The 27500-nt window shown below is 38.8% G+C and overlaps 3 protein-coding genes, 1 long non-coding RNA gene and 1 pseudogene across 4 annotated transcripts in view; 3 read left to right on the plus strand and 2 right to left on the minus strand.

Moving 5' to 3' along the window:
• Positions 1 to 4215, plus strand: part of LOC138056515 (uncharacterized) — an 8027-nt gene extending 3812 nt beyond the window's left edge. Inside the window, exon 3 of the mRNA XM_068902331.1 lies at positions 3202 to 4215. Within this exon, the coding sequence (XP_068758432.1) occupies positions 3202 to 3860 (659 nt within the window). The 3' untranslated portion in view covers positions 3861 to 4215. The remainder of the gene's footprint in view (positions 1 to 3201) is intronic.
• Positions 3672 to 8283, minus strand: LOC138056516 (uncharacterized). The gene is made up of 4 exons (XR_011133478.1): positions 7771 to 8283; positions 7358 to 7665; positions 4228 to 4377; positions 3672 to 3787 (listed from the first exon to the last, which is right to left on the minus strand). It is a non-coding gene; the product is annotated as an uncharacterized lncRNA (long non-coding RNA).
• A 291-nt stretch (positions 8284 to 8574) lies between these two features.
• On the minus strand, positions 8575 to 12030 carry LOC138058223 (uncharacterized). Its single transcript, XM_068904121.1, has 4 exons — positions 11932 to 12030; positions 10264 to 10569; positions 10070 to 10085; positions 8575 to 9237 (listed from the first exon to the last, which is right to left on the minus strand). Exons 1-4 carry the CDS (start codon positions 11947 to 11949, stop codon positions 8576 to 8578), a joined length of 1002 nt encoding a protein of 333 aa, XP_068760222.1. The 5' UTR covers positions 11950 to 12030; the 3' UTR covers position 8575.
• A 2113-nt stretch (positions 12031 to 14143) lies between these two features.
• The window catches only part of LOC138057760 (uncharacterized), a 25291-nt gene continuing 11934 nt past the window's right edge, over positions 14144 to 27500 (plus strand). The window contains exon 1 of the mRNA XM_068903693.1: positions 14144 to 14554. Coding sequence (XP_068759794.1) covers positions 14291 to 14554 — 264 coding nt within the window. The 5' untranslated portion in view covers positions 14144 to 14290. The remainder of the gene's footprint in view (positions 14555 to 27500) is intronic.
• On the plus strand, positions 18469 to 21229 carry LOC138057579 (uncharacterized; annotated as a pseudogene).

The following is a 27500-nucleotide window of genomic DNA, read 5'->3' on the forward strand; positions in this document are numbered from 1 at the left end:
GCATTGCTAAGCTCGGTGATTCGTACTTGATGTCGTGTCACCTGTTAATTTTCCGCCAATCAGAGAAAAGCAAAACCATCTTCCCCTCTCACAAGCTCCGCTGTTTGCGTCGATTCCTTGTATTAGTTTTGGGTTACAATTGGTTCACTTGATGATCTGGATTTTTTATGGCTCTTTGTTTACTGTCTTGTTCTTGTTTTAATTCGTTTACAAGTAAATCAGCGATTCCGAGAAATTTTATGGAAAAGAAAGGGTTTAGGAACGATGTTTTAGCCTCGCGAACTATTGGGTGAAGCACAAAAAATTCCGTCGTTCGCTCCAGTTTTCGCGCATCCAAAGCATCGAGATACCGAAGTCCGTGTTGCGCGGGCTACAAGATTTGTGTTCCATGAGCAACACTTTGCAGTAGACATGCAATTTGTGAATCGAGTAAGTGATTTGACTGGCCCTTGAATGTCATCACGCAAGAGACTTGATTTTACTCTTCTTTTAGAATCCCTAACGTGTTCTAACTCCAGAGTTTTGTTACTTGGCAAAAAAATTCTCTGTCAACCCTTTCACTCCGTTGATCTGGAAGTTAATTATTCTAACTAGCTATAGTGTCATATATTTCTTTCTTTGCAAGTCATGAGAATTTGGTGTTATATCAAAATATCCCTTAACTGATAATCATCTTCATTCTCAAACCAGAAAGTGTTTAAAATTGTGAGGAGAATTTACATATTGATCTCAAACGGTTAAGTTTTTATCTTTGTGACTCCCGCAAAATCGATGGGAAAAGTAGACTGAGTTTCAATTGAGTGTGGTAAAACCAAAACCAAAGTAATTGCTTTGGCCAATCAAAAAGGACGGAGACAATACAATAAACCAATCAAACCTCGAAAAAAATACACGTAGCCGACACAAAGCGCGTGAAAATGTGCACGCGCGAGCCTCTTCGCTTCTGATTGGTTGAAAAAGTGGCGCGAGAACTTTAAACCAATCACTGAGTGAAGTAATGCAAAACCAAAGCAATTCGCTAACTAGATGCTTCTGTGAAGCATACACTGCGTTGCCTGTGGTACGTGCTACAGAAAATCAGAAGGCACTGAATTGTGTGGTATTGAAATACAGCCTTCCAGTCTCTGAAGAATAACAAATAAAAGGGAAGTGAGAAACATTGGCTTCTGGGCTGACATGTTGATAATTTTCAAGTTCCCTCACAACTTCTTTTCACCACAAGTGTGCCCTCTGAGCATCTGAAAGCTTTGTAATACTAAACTTCACTGAAGTCAAGCCCTGTTTCGCGGGGTTAGGGTTAGGATGGGAGACACGCAATGAGTTTTAATGATAAAAAAGCATGATCATCGAATGCTTTTATCTAAAAGGAAAATTTAAAAGGAAATTTGACTTCTGTTTCTCTTCGCGTAATTCTGTGTTACTTCGCCGAACCCTAAACGAGACCTTGGTGGCATAAAATATTGGCGCTTTGCCCGGAACACCCTAAGCGAGACCAAAATCCAAAATTTTCACCCCTAAGCGAGACGACGAGCATCCCCGTCTGTTTCATATGGGAGTCCCCCCACCCCCCCCCCAAACATTTTGGGAGATTTTTGCTACGTTCAAGTAAATTGCAAAATCGAAAGTGACATGGCCGGAATTCAGCGGGCGCCGTGATTAAGTTACCGCGGCATGTTTACTCGCCAAACAGTGAAGCATCTGTGTCAAATGATGGCAAGATACCGGGTTTTTGTAAGTTTCTTTTTCTGTCAAGTGTTATAAAGTTTGACAATGAAATGAGCGAAGTCAAAACAAAGATCACAATCGCCCAACTCTTGTTTATGCAAAGTCAAAATTTACTCTCCAAGACACGTACGATGTTATTTATCACCAGGTAATTCCATAATTTTGGAAATAGCAGCTACTTTATTATTCATCTGCGTCACAAGTTTTCACTGATTTTGGGGCTCATTTTGTTGAAACTCAAGCACGCTTCCAACAGGCCTGTGAACCCTTCCTGCTTACAGAGCAATACTAAAAAACTTCTCCCATATCACATTTGAACCTTAAGCTCGAAAATTCAATACACAACATGATATTATAATTCACAAAGGCAGAAAATTTTATTGAAACAAACAACATATTTGCTCTTAGAGGCGAAAACCTCTTCCTATTTCATTGCGTGCGTGAAGACAAGAAACTCAATTGTGTCAAATTACCATGTACTTCAGGTAAATACTGCTCACTTTGATTTCGTCTCGACGGGCGATAGATTGTTGTCGAAGTCCAGTACTCGTCGCTTTTGAGATTCATGCCTAGTTTATCCAACTGACTTTCCATTATTGAGCTCCATAAGGGTATATTTTGTTTAAGGATCCACTAAAACGCCATTCGCGTTGCATGACTTTCGACGCCATTGCACGCTAAGTTAATGATTCTACTGTGTCCACCTGAGAAATCTACGCAGTTCCACTACCCTCTCGATCCTAAGAAAATACGCGCAGAAGGCTCTATACACAAAGACACCACTTACCAGGGGAGTGACAGGCAAGACTTTTACCGACACGGAAAAAAAAAAAAAAAAAAAGAAAGAAAAAAAAAAAGAAAACAAACAAACTAAACGAAGACCTCGACTGGGTTTGCCCATAGGCAACCCAGTAAAAAGAAAACAAACAAACTAAACGTAGACCTCGACTGGGTTTGCCATGAGGCAACCCAGTAATTAGAGCGGTTTTCAATTGAGTGTTGAAAAAAATTAGCGAACTGCTTTGGTTTATGATTACTTCACTCAGTGATTGGTTCAAAGTTCTCGCGACGTTTCTTCAACCAATCAGAAGTGAAACCAAAACCAATCGTGGCTCGCGCGTGCACATTTTCCCGCGCTTTGGGTCGGCTACGTGTAATTACTTCGAGTTTTGATTGGTTTAACGGATTGTCTCCGTCCTCTTTGATTGGCCAAAGTAATTACTTTGGTTTTGGTTTTACGACACTCATTTGAAAACCGCTCTACTATCGACACTCAATTGAAAACCTCTTCAACATTTATAGCATTACAGGAACAACACGATCGTCGGCAGTTTTTTTTAAGTGTCATCATGCAAGAGACGTTTGCCATTACTGTACTTCTACAATCCCTAACGCGTTCTACCTCGTAAGTTTTGTTAAGTTCTTATCTCAGTGTCTGCAAATATCAATACGAAAGTAACATTTATAACATTACAGGAACAACACGATCGTCGGCAGTTTCCTCGTGCCAGGTCCTGCAATCAGTACATTTTAATTCCGGTGTTTATTGGATTGATCCTGACGGTGGATTCCAGGACAACGCATTCAGAGCTTACTGCGACATGGAAACCGAGGGAGGAGGCTGGACTCTGGTTTGGAGTTACACCTTCACCAACTACACGAATTTCAAGGATAGGTCAAACGCAGTTACACCGAGCCCAAACTGGCGAACCATAAGTCCGCAAACCAGTGTTCCAATCTCGACAACTCCCCCACTAAGCGAAACCGATTACAACGCCGTAAACTTCTCGCTGTGGAAACAACTTGGCAAGCAGGTCCTGATAAAGAGTAACATCAACAACTGGTTGGTTTGTCATCCGGGAAAAGGAAATTTTGTTGATTTGAAGGCCGGAAGTGTAAGCTGTCAAATCATCAAACGCGTGACAGACAGGTGTAACGAAACCCAAGCGCCTTCCAAAGTCAAAACCTATGACAACTGGCCGGTCTTAAAAATTGGGAGAGGAGTTACCGCCTATTATTATTTCGATGGTAATACAACAAGTCGCTGGCCTACCCATGATCCCTGCGGACAGAAAAGTGACAACCAATTAAAAAATGTACCAGATCCACACGGCAATATTTTCATTCGAAAATAGTCTTTTGGCCTTCACTTGGCTAAGAATATGGGATAGTATTTCCAGACACGAGAAACAATAGTGCTCTAAGACTTTCGGGTCTCCGGTACTTTTTAACGATACACGGAAAATCTTTTGAAAATAACTTTACAGCATGCAATTCTCCGTGTCATCTACATTTAATAGAGTTTATTCGCTTGTCAGTTTTGTCGGAGAAAAATCCGATTGAATAACTTTATCACCAACAAGTATCTAATATGTGTGTAATATCTATTGATCGATATCTATTGTGTATATTTCAGTTGTTGATGTTTGTTGCAACCAGCTTACGGAGCTTGTACATTTTTGCGACGACTTGGGTTAATAAACTCATTTATTATTATTTTACCTGCCTCATCTCAGTAATTCTCAGCAGGGCCATGGTCTCTTGAAGGCGATGGCTGATTACGACAGTTTTCCAGCCCCTGTGATTGCGACATATAATTTAGGCAATACATCCCATATCTGGTGCGTCTCACGGCCCCACCTCTTCACCTTCCTACAATGTTGTTAAAAGCAAACAGATTATTATACAGGTAGTTTGGGTTCGTTAGGCGAGGAAAATTCAACAATTTTTGGGGGAAGGGGTGGGGAAGGTGACATAGATTGATCTTAGTGTCGCAAAATGTCCCAAGAATTTTACCCTCCATTGTAAAATGCATCTTGTACCCATTCCTATAAAAGATGAATTAACAACAGTCTCTCTGGAAAACTATAATGACGCAGAAACCTGTTGTAAGCAATGATTGATAGTGATTTTGGTAAAAATAAGCGCTCTTCACATTAATTCTCTATCCAGACCATTCCACCCTCCACGCCATTCCTTACTTTTTTGTCGGGATAATTTGCGGTCCAAAATGGGGATCATTTGCGGACAGACAGTGACAGGGGAGTGACATAGACCCATCTGCATGCCGCAAAATGTTCAAAGAATTTTTATCCTTCATTGTAAACTACGCCTTGCACCCGGTTCTATACAAGATGAATTAATGCTTACAAAAGTTCTTCCCGGCTGGATTATATGCTTCTCTTCAATACATAATTATACCACGCAGTGGTTCTTCACAGGCCACACCTGAATTATTTTAAGGCTAAGTTTACTTTCTCTTATTCTTTATTGGACTGTCTTTTTAGGCAAATCAATCGTGTGAGGTCTTGCAAATGGCTCAGATAAACACATCACGAGAAAACATCATTAAAAAAGAGGCTAAGGAAGCAAAATAAAACTTCCACGTAAACTTCACTCGGCCATGTGATTTCTCATACTGGAGAAGTAACAAAGCTTTCGAAGGGGGAAATTTCTCTCTCTTTTTTTTTTTTTGAAAGGGCAAATTTCTTTCTCTTAATAGCCCTGTAATCTCGTTCACCTGTTTCAGAGTATGTAAACAGCATTACTGCAAAAATTGATCTAAAAGCGGAAGCTCCATTAGATTAAGGCTTCAACGTTAATTTATAATTTCACATGTGAAGTTATAATGTTGCCATGGCAACTTTTCCTGCATTGCCAAAATAGCGTCTTATGAACGTAATTTGTCACAAATTACGCTATTAAATAGCTAATCAAATGGTATACTCGCGAAATAAGGGGATAATTTCGCTTGCGTTTTGTCCAAAATCAAATAATTTCCCAAGCCATTGGGCGAGAAATTATTTGATATTGGACAAAACGCTCGTCAGGTTATTCCCTAATTTCACTCGCACCATTTGATCACCCGTACTTATATCGAGCCAAGGGTTAATTGTACCGAGGCTCTGTCTCAGAGAATCTCTTGTAAGTCGACTTAAGGATTTGATATCCTTGTGCTATAAAGAGGAATACGTTGCATTGCAGAGAGATTCTGTTTGAAGTGGAGCAATGTAAGTAATAGGTTTTGAGGGGTGCATGATGATTAAGAAATAAAGGCCAACGTCACTAAACAATGGAGAGATAAGAGAGATGAGCATAGCGTCTGCGGAAAACGCCGCAAACGAACAATCCTGTGTACAATGTTATCATAGCTAATTCGTAGCTTGTTAGCGACAGAAAGCGAGGAAGTTCCGTGGCCGGCATGGACATAGTAAGTACATGTAAGACATGAAACATGCGCAAACCTAAAATGCATTCAAACTTAGAGGAATGCTGTCAAGCACAATAAGCTCCACGTTCACTCAATAACATGGCTTAATAACTCACTTAACAATATGAACAGGTTAAATGTCTTTCGTAACTTCGTCTTAATAAACCCAATCACAGTCTTTGAAAATAACTTGATTTCTTGGCCAGTCAACTAATGTTTAAAAACTGGAATGACTTTTTAACTCAACTGAAACCTAAGACGATAAGTAAAATGCTTTTCAATAAAGTATAACTAAACTATTCACACAGAAAATCAATCAATCAAGTTTGTCACCAGTCTAGACCAGTCTAGACTGGTTGAGGAAGAGGTGAATTTTTTTCAACCAATCACCACGTCGTAATGTTATATGTAAAGCAAAGAAACTGCAAAACAGAGTCTCCGCCTGCGATGTTTTAAGAAAACGGCGAGCTATATTTTCATAAGAAGTGACTGGTTTAGGATGATTTAAATACATTTTCAAATGTAGGGAGGTTGCGTGTCACTGAAAACTCGTGATCGCACAGTTGGGAGAATAGCTTTTGGAAGATGACGTCTCGCGCTTCAACTTTAATCTTGCAACTATTGGATCTGTCCTCTAGTTGAAATTGAATGTTTGGTTTTGCCTGACTCGACTAATCGATCCTGTTGCTTTATTTGGCAACCTCACTTAATTTAGATATTCATCATTTTTTACGTCAATTCGACTTTTTATTAACTGTTTGATTTTGCAAAAAAATATCAGAAATAAGTTGGCTCATGGTCAGTTTCCTAATTTTTTCATTTACTCAAAATCATTTCCAAAAAGTTTGACAAAGTTAATTCTCTTTTTTTGTCTCATCTCGTCTTGGCAACAAAGCATACAACAAACGAAATTAACTGGTAACATGAGCTAAATTTGCACTTTTATTTTAACGAAATTTTGACAAGGTCAGTTATCATACAGAAAACATTTTACATGCGAGATGCTATTTCCTGAAGTATCTTCCGGGTCCATTTATTCCTAAAAACTTGCTAAATTTCAATTTTGCACCTGAATTCACGGCTTCAAACTGTTTTACATCACTGTAGCTCATTTTACATGTGCGCGCCAAACTTCGGGTTCTCATAAAACACGATAAGCAATAGAAATAGGAAGGAACGATTTGCCAAAACAGGCTACTGTCAATACTCTCACTTTTATCTGAAAACTTCAAACATCAGCCTTGTTTTCTAAAGTTAGCACTTATCTTCGTCCTACTCATGGCCATATCAAGTACTAAATGTTTTCATTTTCTCGAGCGGCCAGTTAAGAAATTTTTTGGTACTCATTTTTGCAGCTTAAATCATTCAAAAGAAATTTGTCGAGATGTTCAACGCGTTTATGAAAAAAAAGTGCAAGCCTACCTTTTCCGTAAATAAACGCAGCCTTTCATCCCATGAAACAAATCAGGATTTTCGGTTTGACTTTTGCCAATAAGGGAACAAGTTCCTTGTTTTATCATATAGACAGCGCTTTTACAAGCCTCTCTCCAAGCACACATTTGTGAACATAGCACCAAGGATTCCACTTCCCCACTCCAGATGTCTTCATCATGCAAACAACAGTGATCTTCAGTGACTTCAAAGAAAATGCCCTGCTGTGTCAATTGTCCCTCTGTCTTTGTCGTTGAGCGGGTTAACAATAGTGTGACGAAAAATATCATGGGAATCATCTGCGGAAAGAAAGAAGTCAAAACTTTTAAATAGAGAAGAGAAGGCAAAAAATTTTAAATCGAGTTCACACACATTCTATATAATATATATGACAAATTTCTCACCTTACTCTCTTTGTACCAAAGAAGAGAAGTCGCCTGCGTTGTCAACTGTAAACAAAGCGCGACCACTTTCATAATTTACTGCACACATGCAATGTACTTTACGGCTGATGAATAATTCATGATCAAAAGATTTTTTGGGAAATGGGTGAGGAAGAAAGGCAAGGAAGACGCTTAAATAGCGCTGGAATGGAAAACGTCAGGTAGAGAATGCATATTATGACATGAATGCACAGAAATTTCAAGTTCAACGTAATAAAAACGATCCACACCATATTTGAGCTCACAAAGGTGCCTTAAGTTTCAAATTCAATACTTCTTAACTTCCTCCGCCCGAAGCGTACATAACTTTCTTCCTGAATTAACTTAGTGTTGACCACGACCTGTCTTTTAAAAAGACGAATCGACTTTTCTTCTGACGAGTTGTCACGACCTGTTCGGATCGTCACGATCCGTCTAGATTATGTTAGCTAGTCTCCTTCAAGCAACTCGTCTTCCGTTTGCGCAGCCTTCAAGCCTTACGATACGATCGTCAACAGCAAGAGACGACCCGACTCAGTTTGTGTGTAATGGACACGCATGCGCGTGCTCCACCCATTGAACTACAAGAGTTCCTGGGGGAAACCAATGTCCCACTGGTCAGCGGGCTTGTTAATGTCACGTGCCTCGAATGCAACAATATGATATTAAATGGTACAATGCTCTGTGAGACAGATGACCTACTGTAGTTCCTCGGCAACTTTTATTGGTTTTCATTTTCCATAGATAATTACAAACAAAGAAAGGGTCTAAGAGGACACAGCAAACTTCAGCGAACCAAAATGTTCCCATGTGGATTTTTTACATCTGTTGGAGGTGAAAGCTTTTCCGGTACAGTGCATGGGTTGTGATTAGGGTGGTCATCATTTTCACAACCATCAAAATAAAAATTAAGCGAGGGTCCCCTAATCCTTGGCCCACAGTAGTTTTCGGCTCTCGCAAATTTTCCCGGAAGCTCAACCTCCTTGCAACGATCTTCAAATATATGCTTAACAACTTTACAAGTAATGCTTCCATCCTTCCAATCGACGAAGCTTCCGTCGCCGGGAGAGCAAATATACCAGCTTATTATGTTGCCTTTGAGCAGAACTTCTCGACCAAATTGCTTCCAAAGCGAAAAATTCAACGCATTGTAGTCTTCTTCGTTGATTGGTGGACTGGTCGATACTTCTACATCGACTTTATAAGAGGTGTTTGTCGGCCAATTTGGTCTGGGCGTGACCGCGTTACTTGGGGAAATAAAAGACTGGTACTGAGTAAAGGTGTAACTCCATACTAGTGTCCAGCCTCCTCCTTCTGTGTCCATTTCGCAGTAAACCCTGAAAGCGTTGTCATGGGATCCACCATCTATATCGACCCAGTAAACTCCGCTTGGATGCATAGCTTGAGAAAGAGACTTACAGGATGAAACGGCGAGCTGTTGTGTGGAACCTTTTGAAATTCAAAAGAAAAATAAAACACAAAAATTAAAAAGAAAGAAAAAAGGTTTATACGCGAAGGTTTTAGATGGCAAGATAGCAAATTAAGGACGGTGCCTACTAATTCAAAGGTATTTTTGCCCCGATTTATGATTATGCAGGAAAGGTAGATCTTCCCAAGTGTTATTGAAATCCAAAACGAAAATTGGGGGTAACCACGCATTTTTCAAAGATAATTCATGAGCAATATTTGTATAAAGCTCAATTATCTCTAAAGAATGCATCGTTACCCCCAATTTTCTTTTTGGATACTATGAGTACTTACTAAGATCTACTTTCTCTGCATAGTTTTAAACCGCGCAAAAATATCCCTGCATTAGTGAGCATCACCGATAGGAAATCCGAGTATCTGGAGATGAGCAGAACGTATGCGCAATAACAATAGAAGGCACCGTCCTTAATAACTTATTTTTATAAGCAATGCTTTTGATCTCTAAGCTAATGGGTCTTGCCAAGAGACGATAAGGTAAGAGGACGAATCCCCATGCCCCCTATGCCCTGCTAAAAAATCTATTTTTCGTTTTGTAAAGCTGTTTCAAGTTCTCGTTCCCAATGCCGCACTTATTAAAAATTTTATTACGTCATTGACTACAATTGGCAAATCAGGTACTTCTATAAATAGCTGCGTAGCTAAAGTTAGATTTCGAAAAATATCATTGAAGGAACCGATATATAAGGGATCCGGATGATTTGCAAACACGTTAAACGTTGATTTTAAAATTGCTCCTCTGCGCTTTATTTTGAGAATGCTATTTTTGAAACTTCATCTATTACTTTTGACTTACCTAAGTCGGAATGTACCTGTATAAAAGTATAATAAAAAAGTAAAAAATTTAGTATATGATACTTAGGCTTAAGAAGTTCAGTATTTGGTGGTTCAGTTTACAATGGTTTCACAAACGAAAATTCAACTAAGCGGATTTTCAGACAATGCACAGAGGAGGATCAGAAGAAATGTCTTTCACTTTGTTTTTGATACCTTTTCTAAGTAAACAGGACGAACTTGTTCCCACTGCTGCTGTAGAAGGTGCGCATGCGTATTCCTTGTCTTGTCGAGCAAGGAGCAAGTCTCGTCTTCTGATTTAAAGTTAGCACTTTTGCAACGCTTTTCTCTGGTGCAAAGAGAAGCGCAAAGTATGATAGAGCCTGCAGGCTGCACAGAGATGGGATTTGGATCAAACAGAACAGAATTCTCGTAGATTTGGAACTCGGCTTGTTGTCCTTCACACTCTGCGGTTTTGGTTGGCGCGACCAGCATCAAGATACATATTTCAGTGCACAATTTCTGTTGATAAAGAAAACCAAACAAGCGATAAATATTATCCAAAGCCCATCTGCCTTATCTTTCTAGTCCTTCATAGTCATTTTAGATCGCTTCAACTCATTGGAATTATATCGCAGCACTAACAAAGTTGTTAGTGCTGTTTCAGTCTTGTTTACCAATACCAACACCAGTTACCAATTATTGATTCCCAATTCCCAATTCCAAATTCCAATACAAATACCAATATCAATACCAATACTAATACCAATAACAATAGAGCGGTTTTCAATAGGTGTCGAAAGTAATTAGCTGTCGGCTACTTGTAATTACTTGGCCAAAACTTACTGATTGGCCAAAGTAATTACTTTGGCTTTGATACCAATACCAATTACCAATACCAATACTAATACCAATTACCAATTACCAATTAGAGCCGCGGCGAGTTTCAATCAAGTGTCGTAAAACCAAAACCAAAGTAATAACTTCGGCCAATCAAAAAGGACGGAGACAATTCAGTAAACCAATCAAAACTCGAAGTAATTACACGTAGTGGACACAAATCGCGGGAAAATGTGCATGCGCGAGCCACGATTGGTTTTGGTTTCACTTCTGATTGGTTGAAAAAGTGGCTCGAGAACTAAATTTGAACCAATCACTGAGTGAAGCAAAACCAAAGCAATTTGCTAATTATTTTCAACACTCAATTGGATACCGCTTTACCGGTATGGAAGTTCACGAGTGAAGTTGTGTCTCTGGCCTTTCTGTGGACGAATCCCAGGACCTACCGGTACAATTTGGTAATTGGGCAAGTTTTGAAAGCTTAAAACTTCAATCAGTGCTGTATTTTCCTGGTAAGACTGGCTGGCCCGACATGATAAAAACTCTATGAAATGAGAATCGGGGGACTTCCCTTGTCACGGAATGGCAGAATTACCCAGAATTCATTTTGGGCATGAAGGAGGCAACTTGAGAGGCACGAGACTGGCCCTCATCGAATGGCTGAATGAGACAATCCAGTAAACCAATCAAAACTCCTAATTTAGCTTGCCCGTGTTTCTGACCGATTTCCGTAAACGTGTGGAAACCGGTATTGATTCGCCCTGCAATTGTAAAGATTAAGTATTTAACACAAATCAAATCATATGCTACAATTAATAATCTTTTTCAGAGAGAGAAAACCGGAGAACCCGGAGATAAACATCCCCAGGCACAGCAGAGTAGAAACATATCACGCCAATTCCGAGAATCAAGCCAAGGGCAAAGACGCCTTTGTAAGAGATTGCTCTCACCATTGCGTAGGCAACCCTAGCCTGAGTCGAACGGCATATATCCTGCGTCAAGAAAGAGAAATTAATCAAAAGAACCATTTGGTGCTTGTCGTACCTTAATATGTCGAATCATATTTCAGTTTATCCTTGTTTAGTTCATCAATTATTGCAAGACCTACATATAAGTGTACATACTGCATGCATTTGCTTCGTGTCTTCAACTTTTGAATAATCATCAATGAATGAATGCAGCATTTATATAGTGGATTTTCCGAACGAAAGAGGTTCAACTAACGCTTTATAACCCATAGCAGGGGGTTTGCCAGATCATTCTTGGCGAAAAATTACCAACTGTCTGATAACCAAAAACAACACTAGATTGTTGTAAATGATTGAAAAGAAGGTTCCTCCTTTTAGAGAAAACCAAAGTTTTTTTAATGGAATAGTAATTTGGAAGCGTGTAATTTTTATTTTACATTTGATAACATGATTGTCCTTTTAAATTCAAGACGAATTCTTCAGATTTAGCGATGTATGGTCGGCTCCTCATTTGCATGTAAATTTACGAAACTGAGAGAAATGAACGTCTATAGAAGTTTCTAAATTAATCTATTAAAATTTTAATTAGATTGTTGGGACCTGCTTTTTCCAAATTCAGGCCAATAACTTTTCAGGCTCTAAAAACCCTTTTAACGTCATAAAAACGCCATAAAAACCATATAAAGACCAGGTAAAGACCGATGAAAATGTTTAAGCAAAGAAGAGGAAAACAAGAGAAAGAGAAAATTATATTCGTATAAGAAAGAAAAAAAGCAACAAAACAAAAATACGGGAAATACTGTGCAAAAAAGAAAACTAATCCAAGAAAACATTTTAAATATTTTATGCTTAATAAATACACTTCTTTGTTAGCCTTTATTTTATTGCTATCCTGCAAGTCTCAATTGATTCCTTTTATAAGAGAGACTTCATGGACTTTAAATTAAATTATGCATATGCATTTATACGTATTTCAATTAAACATGTTTGATATAAGAGTTTTTTAGGATGCTTGCGTTCTTTTTGAAAACTCACGGATCTTCTCTCGTTAAAGAATTCCCTCCTTGTGCTGGAAGTTTAAGAAATTTGGAAGCTTAAGGTCTTTGCATTAGTGAGAGAACTCTGCAAGTTTTTTCTTTTAAAACGAATTAATTAATGATTAATTTAAAAGCTACAAGGAAGGCGTCTAGCAAATGGCATTACTTATTTATCACCTAAAGAAAAGGATTGGCAACCACCTTATAATTTTGCAATGGAAAGAAAATATATAATTAATTAAACCTAACCGAAGCGGCTATGTGAGGTCTTGTATCAGAGAGTTCATATTCGACAAAATTTTAAGGCAGAATTGCTGAAGAAAGAGTAATATGCTTCTTCTAAAAATAAAACAGGAGAGGAAACTTGTATTGTAATTTTGTTGGTTGAACTAATGACTTCTGATCATTTTTTCCACTTGGAAAAGAATAAACAAGAAATCCTCACTTTATTAAAGTTCGAAGTTTGTACAGCCAACCACAACAGTTCAACTATAATGAAAAAAAAAATGAAATCAAAGAGGCTTAAATGGACCTTAAATGCGGTTGTTTTATTATAGTAGAAGAAAACCGGATTTTACAAGGAGAAAAGACGAAAAAGCAAGAAACTCAGACCAGTAAAATAAGGAAAATATCGTGTTATGTGTAAAGGTAATTTAATTAAGCAGTCTCTTTAGTCCATCAATCCATGTAAGCTCTTGCTGATTTGTATTCTTTTATGTAACGAGGGGGCCAGGTCCTATAAGCCCCATGGTTTCTTCTGGGCTCCCTTGCCATGTGATAATTTCTTTTTTTATATTAAACTTGGTAATGTATTGCGGCTAAATAAAAACTGAACTGAACTGAATCACAAATGGCACCCATCGCGAACCACACTAGAACCCTTCTCTCGCAAAGTAATATGTCATGTGAAATTGAACGTTTTTTGTCCTTTGTCAAACCAGATGACAGGTGTATACTCTGGCACCTAAGTGATTACCGGCAGGTTCTTAAATCATATTTTTTATCCGAGTCTTCTTCTTTTAATATAATGTATCAGATGTCAATCCTTTCAACTTGATGAATTAAAGTATCCGGTGGAGAAAACAGAGGGAGACGAAAAAAATAATAATAATCTGCTTAGTTTAATACGATTCTTTTTATTCACATAAAAATGACTGACATGTCAAATATCAAGACTTAAACAACGGAAATTTTTATTTTAAGAAAAGTAAACTTTCATAAGTTCATCAGCGTTACAATGCGATGTTTTGAATCAGTTTTTCTTTAATTTCAAAAGGCAGTGGTGGTTTTAATTTCTTGCATATATGTTGTTGATCAAACCGATCCTGTTTTGAGCATTTTCTCGGGCCATTTCCAGTTAATTCATCAGAGATATTATTGACGCCTTCCTTTCCTCAAATGCTCAACACAGTCTACGTCGTGCTGTTCTTTATAACAGCACCGGCAAAATTAAATAATCACGGCGTGTTCTTCAAAATCAATGAAAATCGACTGCCTTTGCGAGATCGAAATATCCTTTGGGATGGACACGCCAGGTCCATGCTAACCTGTTCGCAAATGTGCACCAGGCGAGACGAATGTAAAAGTGGGAGTTTCTCCAAAGAAGGAAAAAAGTGCTCACTTTTTAGCGCACTACGATCAGGTTTTGGCCATTTGGGAAAGGTAGGTAAATATCAGATGAAGGTTTAGTAATCTTCGAAAGGTTGTCAATTACGTCCCATGATAAAGAGAGCAGAACTCATTCTTTTCATATGTCGCCATCATTTTTTCTAACTAGCTCGAAAAGAAGTCCATAATTAAGGCTGGCCTGTTAAATATTGTTTAACGAAGATCACTAAATCATTACATCCATGGACTTCGCTACCCAAGCCGCAATACGACTTCACAGACTTTAGATAAATACCACACAACGGGATTGTATTTTATGCTATGTATACTATTTTATACTTTTTACGATTTTACATTGGCGTACCTGGAAACTAGTTGTAAGATTAAGTGTATTGACCACTTTAAACAAAGTCTTTATTAAGCCTCAAGTCAAAATTATTAAGCACCTGTTTTTCAATTTTTAAAAGGCTCGAGTCCTCCATCATCCTGAGTTCCAAGTAATAGTTAAGAATTAGACCCTTCGCCCTCAAGGGCCACGCGTTAATAGCCCGTGACGCGAAGCTATTGACCCGTGGCCCTTGAGGGCGAAGGGTCTAATTCTCAATAGTCCATTTTACAGTTGTTTGCTCAGCGACCTAGCCTATGAATGGCTGCGAGGCTGCCGGTGTCCTTGTATTGATAGAGTCCTCACTGCTTTTATCATGTAAATTGTGTTGTTGTAATTCTAATTAGTCTGAATTAACATTACAAAAGCACGAAGGTTTGTATCAAAGCGGGGTCACCGGCAGCCTCGCTTCCATTCTTAAGCCGGGTAACTTAGCCACAACTGTAAAATGGTCTATTAATGACTATCCATTTTTTGGCACCTTAAGGGGTTGTCCACGAATTTTTTTTCCATCGGTTTTCAGTCTTCACGTCAGGAGCTCATCAAGAGGAGCCTCTATCTCCCATACTTGGCCTCGGAGTCAACCCTTTCCCGAGAAGATTTATTTATAGAACACCTCCCTTGGGAGATTCAGCACGCTCACTGTTGTAAAAGCCAATCTCCCTTGGGACATTCAGCACGCCCACTGTTGTAAAAGCCAATCAAAACAGAGCTATCTCAGCGTCAAGGGAATTATGATACTTTTCGCGGGAAAAACCTGTTCCTAAAAATAAATTTACCCGGGAAAGGGTTGACTCAAGCAATTAGAGGAGATAGAGGCTCCTCTTGATGAGCTCCTGTCACGTATATTAAAGTATCTCCCAAAATGGGCATTTCATGAGGTATGCCTATACGTGTACCTCAAGCACTGCTTTCTCTCCAGGCCGATAGAACTTGCATTTAGCCGCTATTCAGTGTTACATGTTGGGTTACAAAAATAAATGAAAAATTCTATTCAGCTGAATTTCAATGCCAGGAAATCAGTATTGATATCTTACCGGTATTTGAAACGCAATTGTGATCTAAAGAAAACAACTAGCCTTTTACTTCCCACCCTCTACAGTAACAAGTAACAAGTAACAAGGCCTTGACATAAATGCAGCTAGACAGCATAAAGCCATGTTGTGTAGGGTGTGCCCCCCAGTCTTAAACCGCTTCCTGGCTGGTGCCTCTCCCATAAACCATCTTAGTGGAACCAGCTCCCCCGCCCTCTTCAATGATTTCCACTATAGAAGGTAGCCTCCGCTTAGGACATAATTATCTGGAAAAAAATATGATATGTATTGACATAAAAGTTTATTGTCTAATTTCAATTACATTTCACAAATTTAGTACGTCAATTTCTGTAAATGAATGTAAAATACACCTGAGAAATTACAGCCTCATAATGTTTCACTGAGAGCGGTATGATATACTATTTGCACTTATGCACTTTCAACAGACACTTTCACTTATGGAGGATATTACATGGCCACTTGTGGATACGAATTTTATCTTCTCGTGCTGAAAGTATCTCTCACCTGTTCGCTTCGCTCACTCGTGAGAGATATTTTCAGCACGAGAAGATAAAATTCGTATCCCCAAGTGGCCATATAATATCCTCTATAAGTACAACCACTCTACCATTTGTCCTTTATAGGTGTATTTATTCAGGGCTATGAACACCATTTATGGTTGTTGTTTATTTTATAATTGATAGATATCAGATATGTTGAAAATAGCTGAAAGTCATATTTTAGTACAGAGATGGAAACACGTATTTATGATATTTATGATATGAAACACAAAGCAGGGTCCCAAAGGGGTTTAGGGTTCCAGGGCTCCAGGGCTCCGGGCCTAAAAAAGCGGGGCTCCAGGGCTCTAAGGCCAAAAAATCGGGGCTCCAGGGCTCCTTAGCAGCTACTTTAAGGCTCCGGATCAGGGCTCCAGGCGGAGAAATGATCGGGCTCCGGGCCCCACAGCAAAAAAATCCAGGGCTCCAGGGACCCCCCTTTGGGACCCTGACAAAGAGGTGAATTATTATACAAATAATTACACAGCATTTTTGTCTGTTGAAATTAAATGACAAAAAATACAGATTAGTCTTTCATTTGGTCTAACAGGATCCTACGATTAGAAAGGTTTGCTCGATTTTTCCCCTTGGTCCGCTGTGGATGCTTTTTTCCCTCTACTTTTGCTGTGTAGGATTTTTTTTTGGTAATTTCCAAAAAAGTGTAACTGAAGTGCTTTCACTGGTTCTTATTGCTTAATACGGAGAAAGTGGGATGATTACGAAGGGATAAACTTTTCTGGCCAAAAAGCCGTTTTTGAAATTTCCATCCCCACTTGTTTTGGGCAATTGGTCTTTCAACACATTTTTGAGATAACAAAAAACAAAATGGTTGTACGACTTAAAACCTCGACAGTCTCAAGATACGGAGGGAATTGTGATCATGAGACTGGCCCGAAAAACGCCCGAAAAGTTTCGGGACCTTCAAAATACGCGAACCAGATTTGAAGATGAAGGAGCCTTTTGGCTTCCCTTAGTCTAAATCATTTCGATAGATAGATAGATAGATAGATAGATATACCTTTATTTAAACACGATAATGTTTAAAGCTATAAGCTTATGGGGTCGTGTGTTTACAAATAAGATAAGATTCCCTTAAATTACATACTATTATACGCCTAAACTGAAAATCCCTATGGTGTAAGAGAGCTAAAACTAAATGGCAATTACGATTGTATATGTAAGATACATGTCAATTAGAAGTATACATAATCATGGTCACTAAAATCTGTAGTAGAAATTGACGTAGCATAAAAATTAAAATTTAAGAAACTTGCATTATCTTTCAACTTGGTTGACAAAGTTTTACAACTCGCGTTTACAATTGAATGATCGTTGGCCAAGGTGTTATTCCATAGAGCCGCACCTCTATATCTAATCGAAAAATGGACAAATTTTGAGTTGAAGCGAGGTACACAGACTGAGTCCGGTGTCCTAGACGGATATTTCGATGTTCGTCTACAGATTATATTGTCACATAATGGCAAAGGCAGATTTTCCCAGTGAGCCTTGTGCATCAGTTTTACTAATGCAATCTTATATTTGTAGCAGAGTGGATGCCAGTTCGCTATCTTTAAGGCCTCTGTATGCGGGGTGTCTGATCCTAAATTAAAAATTATCTTCGCAGCTGTACTGTGTAGCTTTTCTACTGAATTAAACAGTTCCTTATTACTACAGCATCCCCACAAAGGTAACCCATAGGTGACAGTCGGTAGAATTACAGTAAGATAAAATGCTTCTAAAACATTCTTAGGTAAGAATTTGCACCTCTTTAGCAATAAGTACGTTTTTGATCCGATCTTCATTCAGCTAGTGTGGTATAGACGAAAATAATTATTCCCTTCAATGATCGAAAAAAGTGGTGGCTCGGAAATTATCTTATATTCACATCTTATATTCAACTCCATATCGGTCATCAATTCTTTGTTATAGAGAATGTTTAGAATTTATCAGATTAACGTCAATTTTCATTCGCAGGTTGAAATTTTTGAAAAGATGCCACCACTGCCAGGTAATTTTCTTTTTCTATGACCATCTTAGCTTCAGAAGGAACGACAGCCAAGCATCCTTTGAAACTCTATGTTACTTTCAACGTACATCTTCAAAAGCTGGTTATTTACTAGTATACCCTTTTCATCTTTATTACATCTGTTTTTCTTTATAATTGATTAGTTACTTATCTTGCAAATATCATTTAACTTCACGGTTAACTGTCACTTCTGATGATGTAAGTTGAATCATATGAAACGTTTTAAGTAAAGAATAATTACAAAGGATGCATTTGTATCTCAATTTTTCAAATAAACTTGGTTTTGCATTGCTAAGCTCGGCGATTGGCTCTAAATGTCGTGTCACGTGTTCATTCTCCGCCAATCAGAGAAAAGCAAAACTATCCTCCCCCCTCACAAGCTCCGCTGTTTGCGTCGGTTCCTTGTTCACTCAGTTCACTTGATGATCTGGATCTTTTATGGCTCTTTGTTTACTGTCTTGTTCTTGTTTTAATTCGTTTACAAGTAAATTAGCGTTTCCGAGAGATTTTATGGAAAAGAAAGGGGTTTAGGAACGAAGTTCTACCCTCGCAAACTATGGGGTGAAGCACAAAAAATTCCGTCGTTCGCCCCAGTTTTCGCGCGGCCAATGCGTCGAGATACCGAAGTCCTTGTTGCGCGGGCTACAAGATTTGTGTTTCGTGAGCAACACTTTTCAGTAGACAATTTGTGAATCCAGTAAGTGATTTGACTGGCCCTTGAATGTCATCACGGAAGAGACTTGATTTTACTCTTCTTTTAGAATCCCTAACGTGTTCTAACTCCAGAGTTTTGTTACTTAACAAAAAAAATTCTCTGTCAACCCTTTCACTCCCGTGATCTGGAAGTTTATTTTCCTAACTAGTGTTATATATTTCTTCCTTTGCAAGTCATGAGAATTTGGTGTTATATCAAAATATCCCTTAACTGATAATAATCTTCATTCTCAAAACCAGAAAGTGTTTAAAATTGTGAGGAGAATTTACATATTGGTCTCTCCTGGAAGTCAAACGGTATAAGTTCTTATAGCCTCATTTACACGAGCAATTTTTCCTTGACAAGTCCACTTGTCAAGGAAAACTTGCCGACTGTACACACTAGCACGTTTTCCTTGACAAGTTTTTCCTTGACAAGTTTTCCTTGGTAGTGTAAATGAAAATATGACAAGTTTACCTTGACAAGTGCACTTGACAAGTAATATCCTTGTCACATTTTCCTTGTTGCCCGTCTACACGAGCAAATTTCTGACTTGACAATTTTTCCTTGTCAAGGGAAAGCTAGCACGCCAGATTTTCCTTGACAAAGAAAATTTGTCCACTATTCCCCATCTACACGAGCAATTTTTCCTTGTCAAGGAAAAATTGCTCGTGTAATGGGGCTTATCTTTGTGACTCCGGCAAAATCGATGGGAAAAGTTTCAAGTGAATGTCGTAAAACCAAAACCAAAGTAATTACTTCGGCAATCAAAAAGGACGGAGACAATCCAGTAAACCAATCAAAACTCGAAGTAATTACACGTAGCCGACACAAAGCACGGGAAAATGTACACGCTCGAGCCTCTTCACTTCTAATTGGTTGAAAAAGTGGCGCGAGAACTTTAAGCCAATCACTGAGTGAAGTAATGCAAAACCAAAGCAATTCGCTAATTACTTTCGACACTCAACTGAAAACCGCTTCAACATTTATAACATTACAAGAAAAACACGATCGTCGGCAGTTTTTTTTAAGTGTCATCATGCAAGAGACGTTTGCCATTACTGTACTTATAGAAACCCTAACGCGTTCTACCTCTTTAGTTTTGTTAAGTTCTTATCTCAGTGTCTGCAAATATCAATAGGAAAATAACATTTATAACATTACAGGAACAACACGATCGTCGGCAGTTTCCTCGTGCCAGGTCCTGCAATCAGTACACTTTAATTCCGGGTGTTTATTGGATTGATCCTGACGGTGGATCCCAGGACAACGCATTCAGAGCTTACTGCGACATGGAAACCGAGGGAGGAGGCTGGACTCTGGTTTGGAGTTACACCTTCACCAACTACGCGAATTTCAAGGATAGGTCAAACGCAGTTACACCGAGCCCAAACTGGCGAACCGTTAGTCCGCAAACCAGTGTTCCAATCTCGACAACGCCTCCACTAAGCGAAACCGATTACAACGCCGTAAACTTCTCGCTGTGGAAACAACTTGGCAAGCAGGTGCTGATAAAGAGTAACATCAACAACTGGTTGGTTTGTCATCCGGGAAGTGGAAATTTTGTTGGATTTGAAGGCCGGAAGTGTAAGCTGTCAAATCATCAAACGCGTGACAGACAGGTGTAACGAAACCCAAGCGCCTTCCAATTCGTCAAAACCTATGACAACTGGCGGTCTTAAAAAATTGGGAGAGGAGTTACCGCCTATTATTATTTCGATGGTAATACAACAAGTCGCTGGCCTACCCATGATCCCTGCGGACAGAAAAGTGACAACCAATTAAAAAATGTACCAGATCCACACGGCAATATTTTCATTCGAAAATAGTCTTTTGGCCTTCACTTGGCTAAGAATATGGGATAGTATTTCCAGACACGAGAAACAATAGTGCTCTAAGACTTTCGGGTCTCCGGTACTTTTTAACGATACACGGAAAATCTTTTGAAAATAACTTTACAGCATGCAATTCTCCGTGTCATCTACATTTAATAGAGTTTATTCGCTTGTCAGTTTTGTCGGAGAAAAATCCGATTGAATAACTTTATCACCAACAAGTATCTAATATGTGTGTAATATCTATTGATCGATATCTATGTGTGTATATTTCAGTTGTTGATGTTTGTTGCAACCAGCTTACGGAGCTTGTACATTTTTGCGACAACTTGGGTTAATAAACTCATTTATTATTATTTTACCTGCCTCATCTCAGTAATTCTCAGCAGGGCCATGGTCTCTTGAAGGCGATGGCTGATTACGACAGTTTTCCAGCCCCTGTGATTGCGACATATAATTTAGGCAATACATCCCATATCTGGTGCGTCTCTCACGGCCCCACCTCTTCACCTTCCTACAATGTTGTTAAAAGCAAACAGATTATTATACAGGTAGTTTGGGTTCGTTAGGCGAGGAAAATTCAACAATTTTTGGGGGAAGGGGTGGGGAAGGTGACATAGATTGATCTTAGTGTCGCAAAATGTCCCAAGAATTTTACCCTCCATTGTAAAATGCATCTTGTACCCATCCCTATAAAAGATGAATTAACAACAGTCTCTCTGGAAAACTATAATGACGCAGAAACCTGTTGTGAGCAATGATTGATAGTGATTTTGGTAAAAATAAGCGCTCTTCACATTAATTCTCTATCCAGACCATTCCACCCTCCACGCCATTCCTTACTTTTTTGTCGGGATAATTTGCGGTCCAAAATGGGGATCATTTGCGGACAGACAGTGACAGGGGAGTGACATAGACCCATCTGCATGCCGCAAAATGTTCAAAGAATTTTTATCCTTCATTGTAAACTACGCCTTGCACCCGGTTCTATACAAGATGAATTAATGCTTACAAAAGTTCTTCCCGGCTGGATTATATGCTTCTCTTCAATACATAATTATACCACGCAGTGGTTCTTCACAGGCCACACCCTGAATTATTTTAAGGCTAAGTTTACTTTCTCTTATCTTTTATTGGACTGTCTTTTTAGGCAAATCAATCGTGTGAGGTCTTGCAAATGGCTCAGATAAACACATCACGAGAAAACATCATTAAAAAAGAGGCTAAGGAAGCAAAATAAAACTTCCACGTAAACTTCACTCGGCCATGTGATTTCTCATACTGGAGAAGTAACAAAGCTTTCGAAGGGGGAAATTTCTCTCTCTTTTTTTTTTTTTGAAAGGGCAAATTTCTTTCTCTTAATAGCCCTGTAATCTCGTTCACCTGTTTCAGAGTATGTAAACAGCATTACTGCAAAAATTGATCTAAAAGCGGAAGCTCCATTAGATTAAGGCTTCAACGTTAATTTATAATTTCACATGTGAAGTTATAATGTTGCCATGGCAACTTTTCCTGCATTGCCAAAATAGCGTCTTATGAACGTAATTTGTCACAAATTACGCTATTAAATAGCTAATCAAATGGTATACTCGCGAAATAAGGGGATAATTTCGCTTGCGTTTTGTCCAAAATCAAATAATTTCCCAAGCCATTGGGCGAGAAATTATTTGATATTGGACAAAACGCTCGTCAGGTTATTCCCTAATTTCACTCGCACCATTTGATCACCCGTACTTATATCGAGCCAAGGGGTTAATTGTACCGAGGCTCTGTCTCAGAGAATCTCTTGTAAGTCGACTTAAGGATTTGATATCCTTGTGCTATAAAGAGGAATACGTTGCATTGCAGAGAGATTCTGTTTGAAGTGGAGCAATGTAAGTAATAGGTTTTGAGGGGTGCATGATGATTAAGAAATAAAGGCCAACGTCACTAAACAATGGAGAGATAAGAGAGATGAGCATAGCGTCTGCGGAAAACGCCGCAAACGAACAATCCTGTGTACAATGTTATCATAGCTAATTCGTAGCTTGTTAGCGACAGAAAGCGAGGAAGTTCCGTGGCCGGCATGGACATAGTAAGTACATGTAAGACATGAAACATGCGCAAACCTAAAATGCATTCAAACTTAGAGGAATGCTGTCAAGCACAATAAGCTCCACGCGTTCACTTAATAACATGGCTTAATAACTCACTTAACAATATGAACAGGTTAAATGTCTTTCGTAACTTCGTCTTAATAAACCCAATCACAGTCTTTGAAAATAACTTGATTTCTGGCCAGTCAACTAATGTTTAAAAACTGGAATGACTTTTTAACTCAACTGAAACCTAAGACGATAAGTAAAATGCTTTTCAATAAAGTATAACTAAATTATTCACACAGAAAATCAATCAATCAAGTTTGTCACCAGTCTAGACCAGTCTAGACTGGTTGAGGAAGAGGTGAATTTTTTTCAACCAATCACCACGTCGTAATGTTATATGTAAAGCAAAGAAACTGCAAAACAGAGTCTCCGCCTGCGATGTTTTAAGAAAACGGCGAGCTATATTTTCATAAGAAGTGACTGGTTTAGGATGATTTAAATACATTTTCAAATGTAGGGAGGTTGCGTGTCACTGAAAACTCGTGATCGCACAGTTGGGAGAATAGCTTTTGGAAGATGACGTCTCGCGCTTCAACTTTAATCTTGCAACTATTGGATCTGTCCTCTAGTTGAAATTGAATGTTTGGTTTTGCCTGACTCGACTAATCGATCCTGTTGCTTTATTTGGCAACCTCACTTAATTTAGATATTCATCATTTTTTACGTCAATTCGACTTTTTATTAACTGTTTGATTTTGCAAAAAAATATCAGAAATAAGTTGGCTCATGGTCAGTTTCCTAATTTTTTCATTTACTCAAAATCATTTCCAAAAAGTTTGACAAAGTTAATTCTCTTTTTTTGTCTCATCCCGTCTTGGCAACAAAGCATACAACAAACGAAATTAACTGGTAACATGAGCTAAATTTGCACTTTTATTTTAACGAAATTTTGACAAGGTCAGTTATCATACAGAAACATTTTACATGCGAGATGCTATTTCCTGAAGTATCTTCCGGGTCCATTTATTCCTAAAAACTTGCTAAATTTCAATTTTGCACCTGAATTCACGGCTTCAAACTGTTTTACATCACTGTAGCTCATTTTACATGTGCGCGCCAAACTTCGGGGTTCTCATAAAACACGATAAACAATAGAAATAGGAAGGAACGATTTGCCAAAACAGGCTACTGTCAATACTCTCACTTTTATCTGAAAACTTCAAACATCAGCCTTGTTTTCTAAAGTTAGCACTTATCTTCGTCCTACTCATGGCCATATCAAGTACTAAATGTTTTCATTTTCTCGAGCGGCCAGTTAAGAAATTTTTTGGTACTCATTTTTGCAGCTTAAATCATTCAAAAGAAATTTGTCGAGATGTTCAACGCGTTTATGAAAAAAAAAGTGCAAGCCTACCTTTTCCGTAAATAAACGCAGCCTTTCATCCCATGAAACAAATCAGGATTTTCGGTTTGACTTTTGCCAATAAGGGAACAAGTTCCTTGTTTTATCATATAGACAGCGCTTTTACAAGCCTCTCTCCAAGCACACATTTGTGAACATAGCACAAGGATTCCACTTCCCCACTCCAGATGTCTTCATCATGCAAACAACAGTGATCTTCAGTGACTTCAAAGAAAATGCCCTGCTGTGTCAATTGTCCCTCTGTCTTTGTCGTTGAGCGGGTTAACAATAGTGTGACGAAAAATATCATGGGAATCATCTGCGGAAAGAAAGAAGTCAAAACTTTTAAATAGAGAAGAGAAGGCAAAAAATTTTTTAAATCGAGTTCACACACATTCTATATAATATATATGACAAATTTCTCACCTTACTCTCTTTGTACCAAAGAAGAGAAGTCGCCTGCGTTGTCAACTGTAAACAAAGCGCGACCACTTTCATAATTTACTGCACACATGCAATGTACTTTACGGCTGATGAATAATTCATGATCAAAAGATTTTTTGGGAAATGGGTGAGGAAGAAAGGCAAGGAAGACGCTTAAATAGCGCTGGAATGGAAAACGTCAGGTAGAGAATGCATATTATGACATGAATGCACAGAAATTTCAAGTTCAACGTAATATAAAAACGATCCACACCATATTTGAGCTCACAAAGGTGCCTTAAGTTTCAAATTCAATACTTCTTAATACTTCCTCCGCCCGAAGCGTACATAACTTTCTTCCTGAATTAACTTAGTGTTGACCACGACCTGTCTTTTAAAAAGACGAATCGACTTTTCTTTTCTCTGACGAGTTGTCACGACCTGTTCGGATCGTCACGATCCGTCTAGATTATGTTAGCTAGTCCTCCTTCAAGCAACTCGTCTTCCGTTTGCGCAGCCTTCAAGCCTTACGATACGATCGTCAACAGCAAGAGACGACCCGACTCAGTTTGTGTGTGTAATGGACACGCATGCGCGTGCTCCACCCATTGAACTACAAGAGTTCCTGGGGGAAACCAATGTCCCACTGGTCAGAAGGGCTTGTTAATGTCACGTGCCTCGAATGCAACAATATGATATTAAATGGTACAATGCTCTGTGAGACAGATGACCTACTGTAGTTCCTCGGCAACTTTTATTGGTTTTCATTTTCCATAGATAATTACAAACAAAGAAAGGGTCTAAGAGGACACAGCAAACTTCAGCGAACCAAAATGTTCCCATGTGGATTTTTACATCTGTTGGAGGTGAAAGCTTTTTCGGTACAGTGCATGGGTTGTGATTAGGGTGGTCATCATTTTCACAACCATCAAAATAAAAATTAAGCGAGGATCCCCTAATCCTTGGCCCACAGTAGTTTTCGGCTCTCGCAAATTTTCCCGGAAGCTCAACCTCCTCGCAACGATCTTCAAATATATGCTTAACAACTTTTACAAGTAATGCTTCCATCCTTCCAATCGACGAAGCTACCGTCGCCGGGGGAGAGCAAATATACCAGCTTATTATGTTGCCTTTGAGCAGAACTTCTCGACCAAATTGCTTCCAAAGCGAAAAATTCACGCATTGTAGTCTTCTTCGTTGATTGGTGGACTGGTCGATACTTCTACATCGACTTTATAAGAGGCGTTTGTCGGCCAATTTGGTCTGGGCGTGACCGCGTTACTTGGGGAAATAAAAGACTGGTACTGAGTAAAGGTGTAACTCCATACTAGTGTCCAGCCTCCTCCGTCTGTGTCCATTTCGCAGTAAACCCTGAAAGCGTTGTCATGGGATCCACCATCTATATCGACCCAGTAAACTCCGCTAGGATGCATAGCTTGAGAAAGAGACTTACAGGATGAAACGGCGAGCTGTTGTGTGGAACCTTTTGAAATTTAAAAGAAAAATAAAACACACAAAAATTAAAAAGAAAGAAAACACCCATTAAGCTAATGGCTTATGACATTTTTGCGAAAGGCTAATTTCCTGGTTGTTCGTCTTATCTGCATCTGGGATGGAGGTAGGAAAATAGTTAGAATTCCTCGCAGGCTCAAATCATGCAATCAATGCTTTGTGATTCATTGTTGGTTCAGATAGCAACGCATGAACAACGTCAGTCTTGGACTCAATTTTCCCTCCGCCTTCCCCGGTACTCCATCCCGGCTGTTTTTTGGGTTATTTCGTAATGATGTTTAGGCGAGTTTTTCCCCACCTTTGATGTTTGAGATCTAACAAGTTACACTTTCTGTATATTCAATGCTTATCATTTAATAAACCGTCACGCTGGTGGCATATTTACTCCAAATCCTAGTAGTTGTCATCTCTCTGCACATCAAACTAGGCGCCAATAAACAGATCACGCAATTAGCTCTGTAGTCGATGATTAGCCCTGAACAAAAAAAAGGTTTATACGCGAAGGTTTTAGATGGCAAGATAGCAAATTAAGGACGGTGCCTACTATTTCAAAGGTATTTTTGCCCCGATTATGATTATGCAGGAAAGGTAGATCTTCCCAAGTGTACCCCAAAAAGAAAATTGGGGGTAACCACGCATTTTTCAAAGATAATTCATGAGCAATATTTGTATAAAGCTCAATTATCTCTAAAGAATGCATCGTTACCCCCAATTTTCTTTTTGGATACTAAGAGTACTTACTAAGATCTACTTCTCTGCATAGTTTTAAACCGCGCAAAAATATCCCTGCATTAGTGAGCATCACCGATAGGAAATCCGAGTATCTGGAGATGAGCAGAACGTATGCGCAATAACAATAGAAGGCACCGTCCTTAATAACTTATTTTTATAAGCAATGCTTTTGATCTCTAAGCTAATGGGTCTTGCCAAGAGCCGATAAGGTAAGAGGACGAATCCCCATGCCCTATCATATGATTTTTTAAAAAATCTATTTTTAGTTTTGTAAAGCTGTTTCAAGTTCTCGTTCCCAATGCCGCACTTATTAAAA

Source organism: Montipora capricornis, chromosome 7 (genome assembly GCF_036669925.1).
Source record: "Montipora capricornis isolate CH-2021 chromosome 7, ASM3666992v2, whole genome shotgun sequence".
Taxonomy (NCBI): domain Eukaryota; kingdom Metazoa; phylum Cnidaria; class Anthozoa; order Scleractinia; family Acroporidae; genus Montipora; species Montipora capricornis.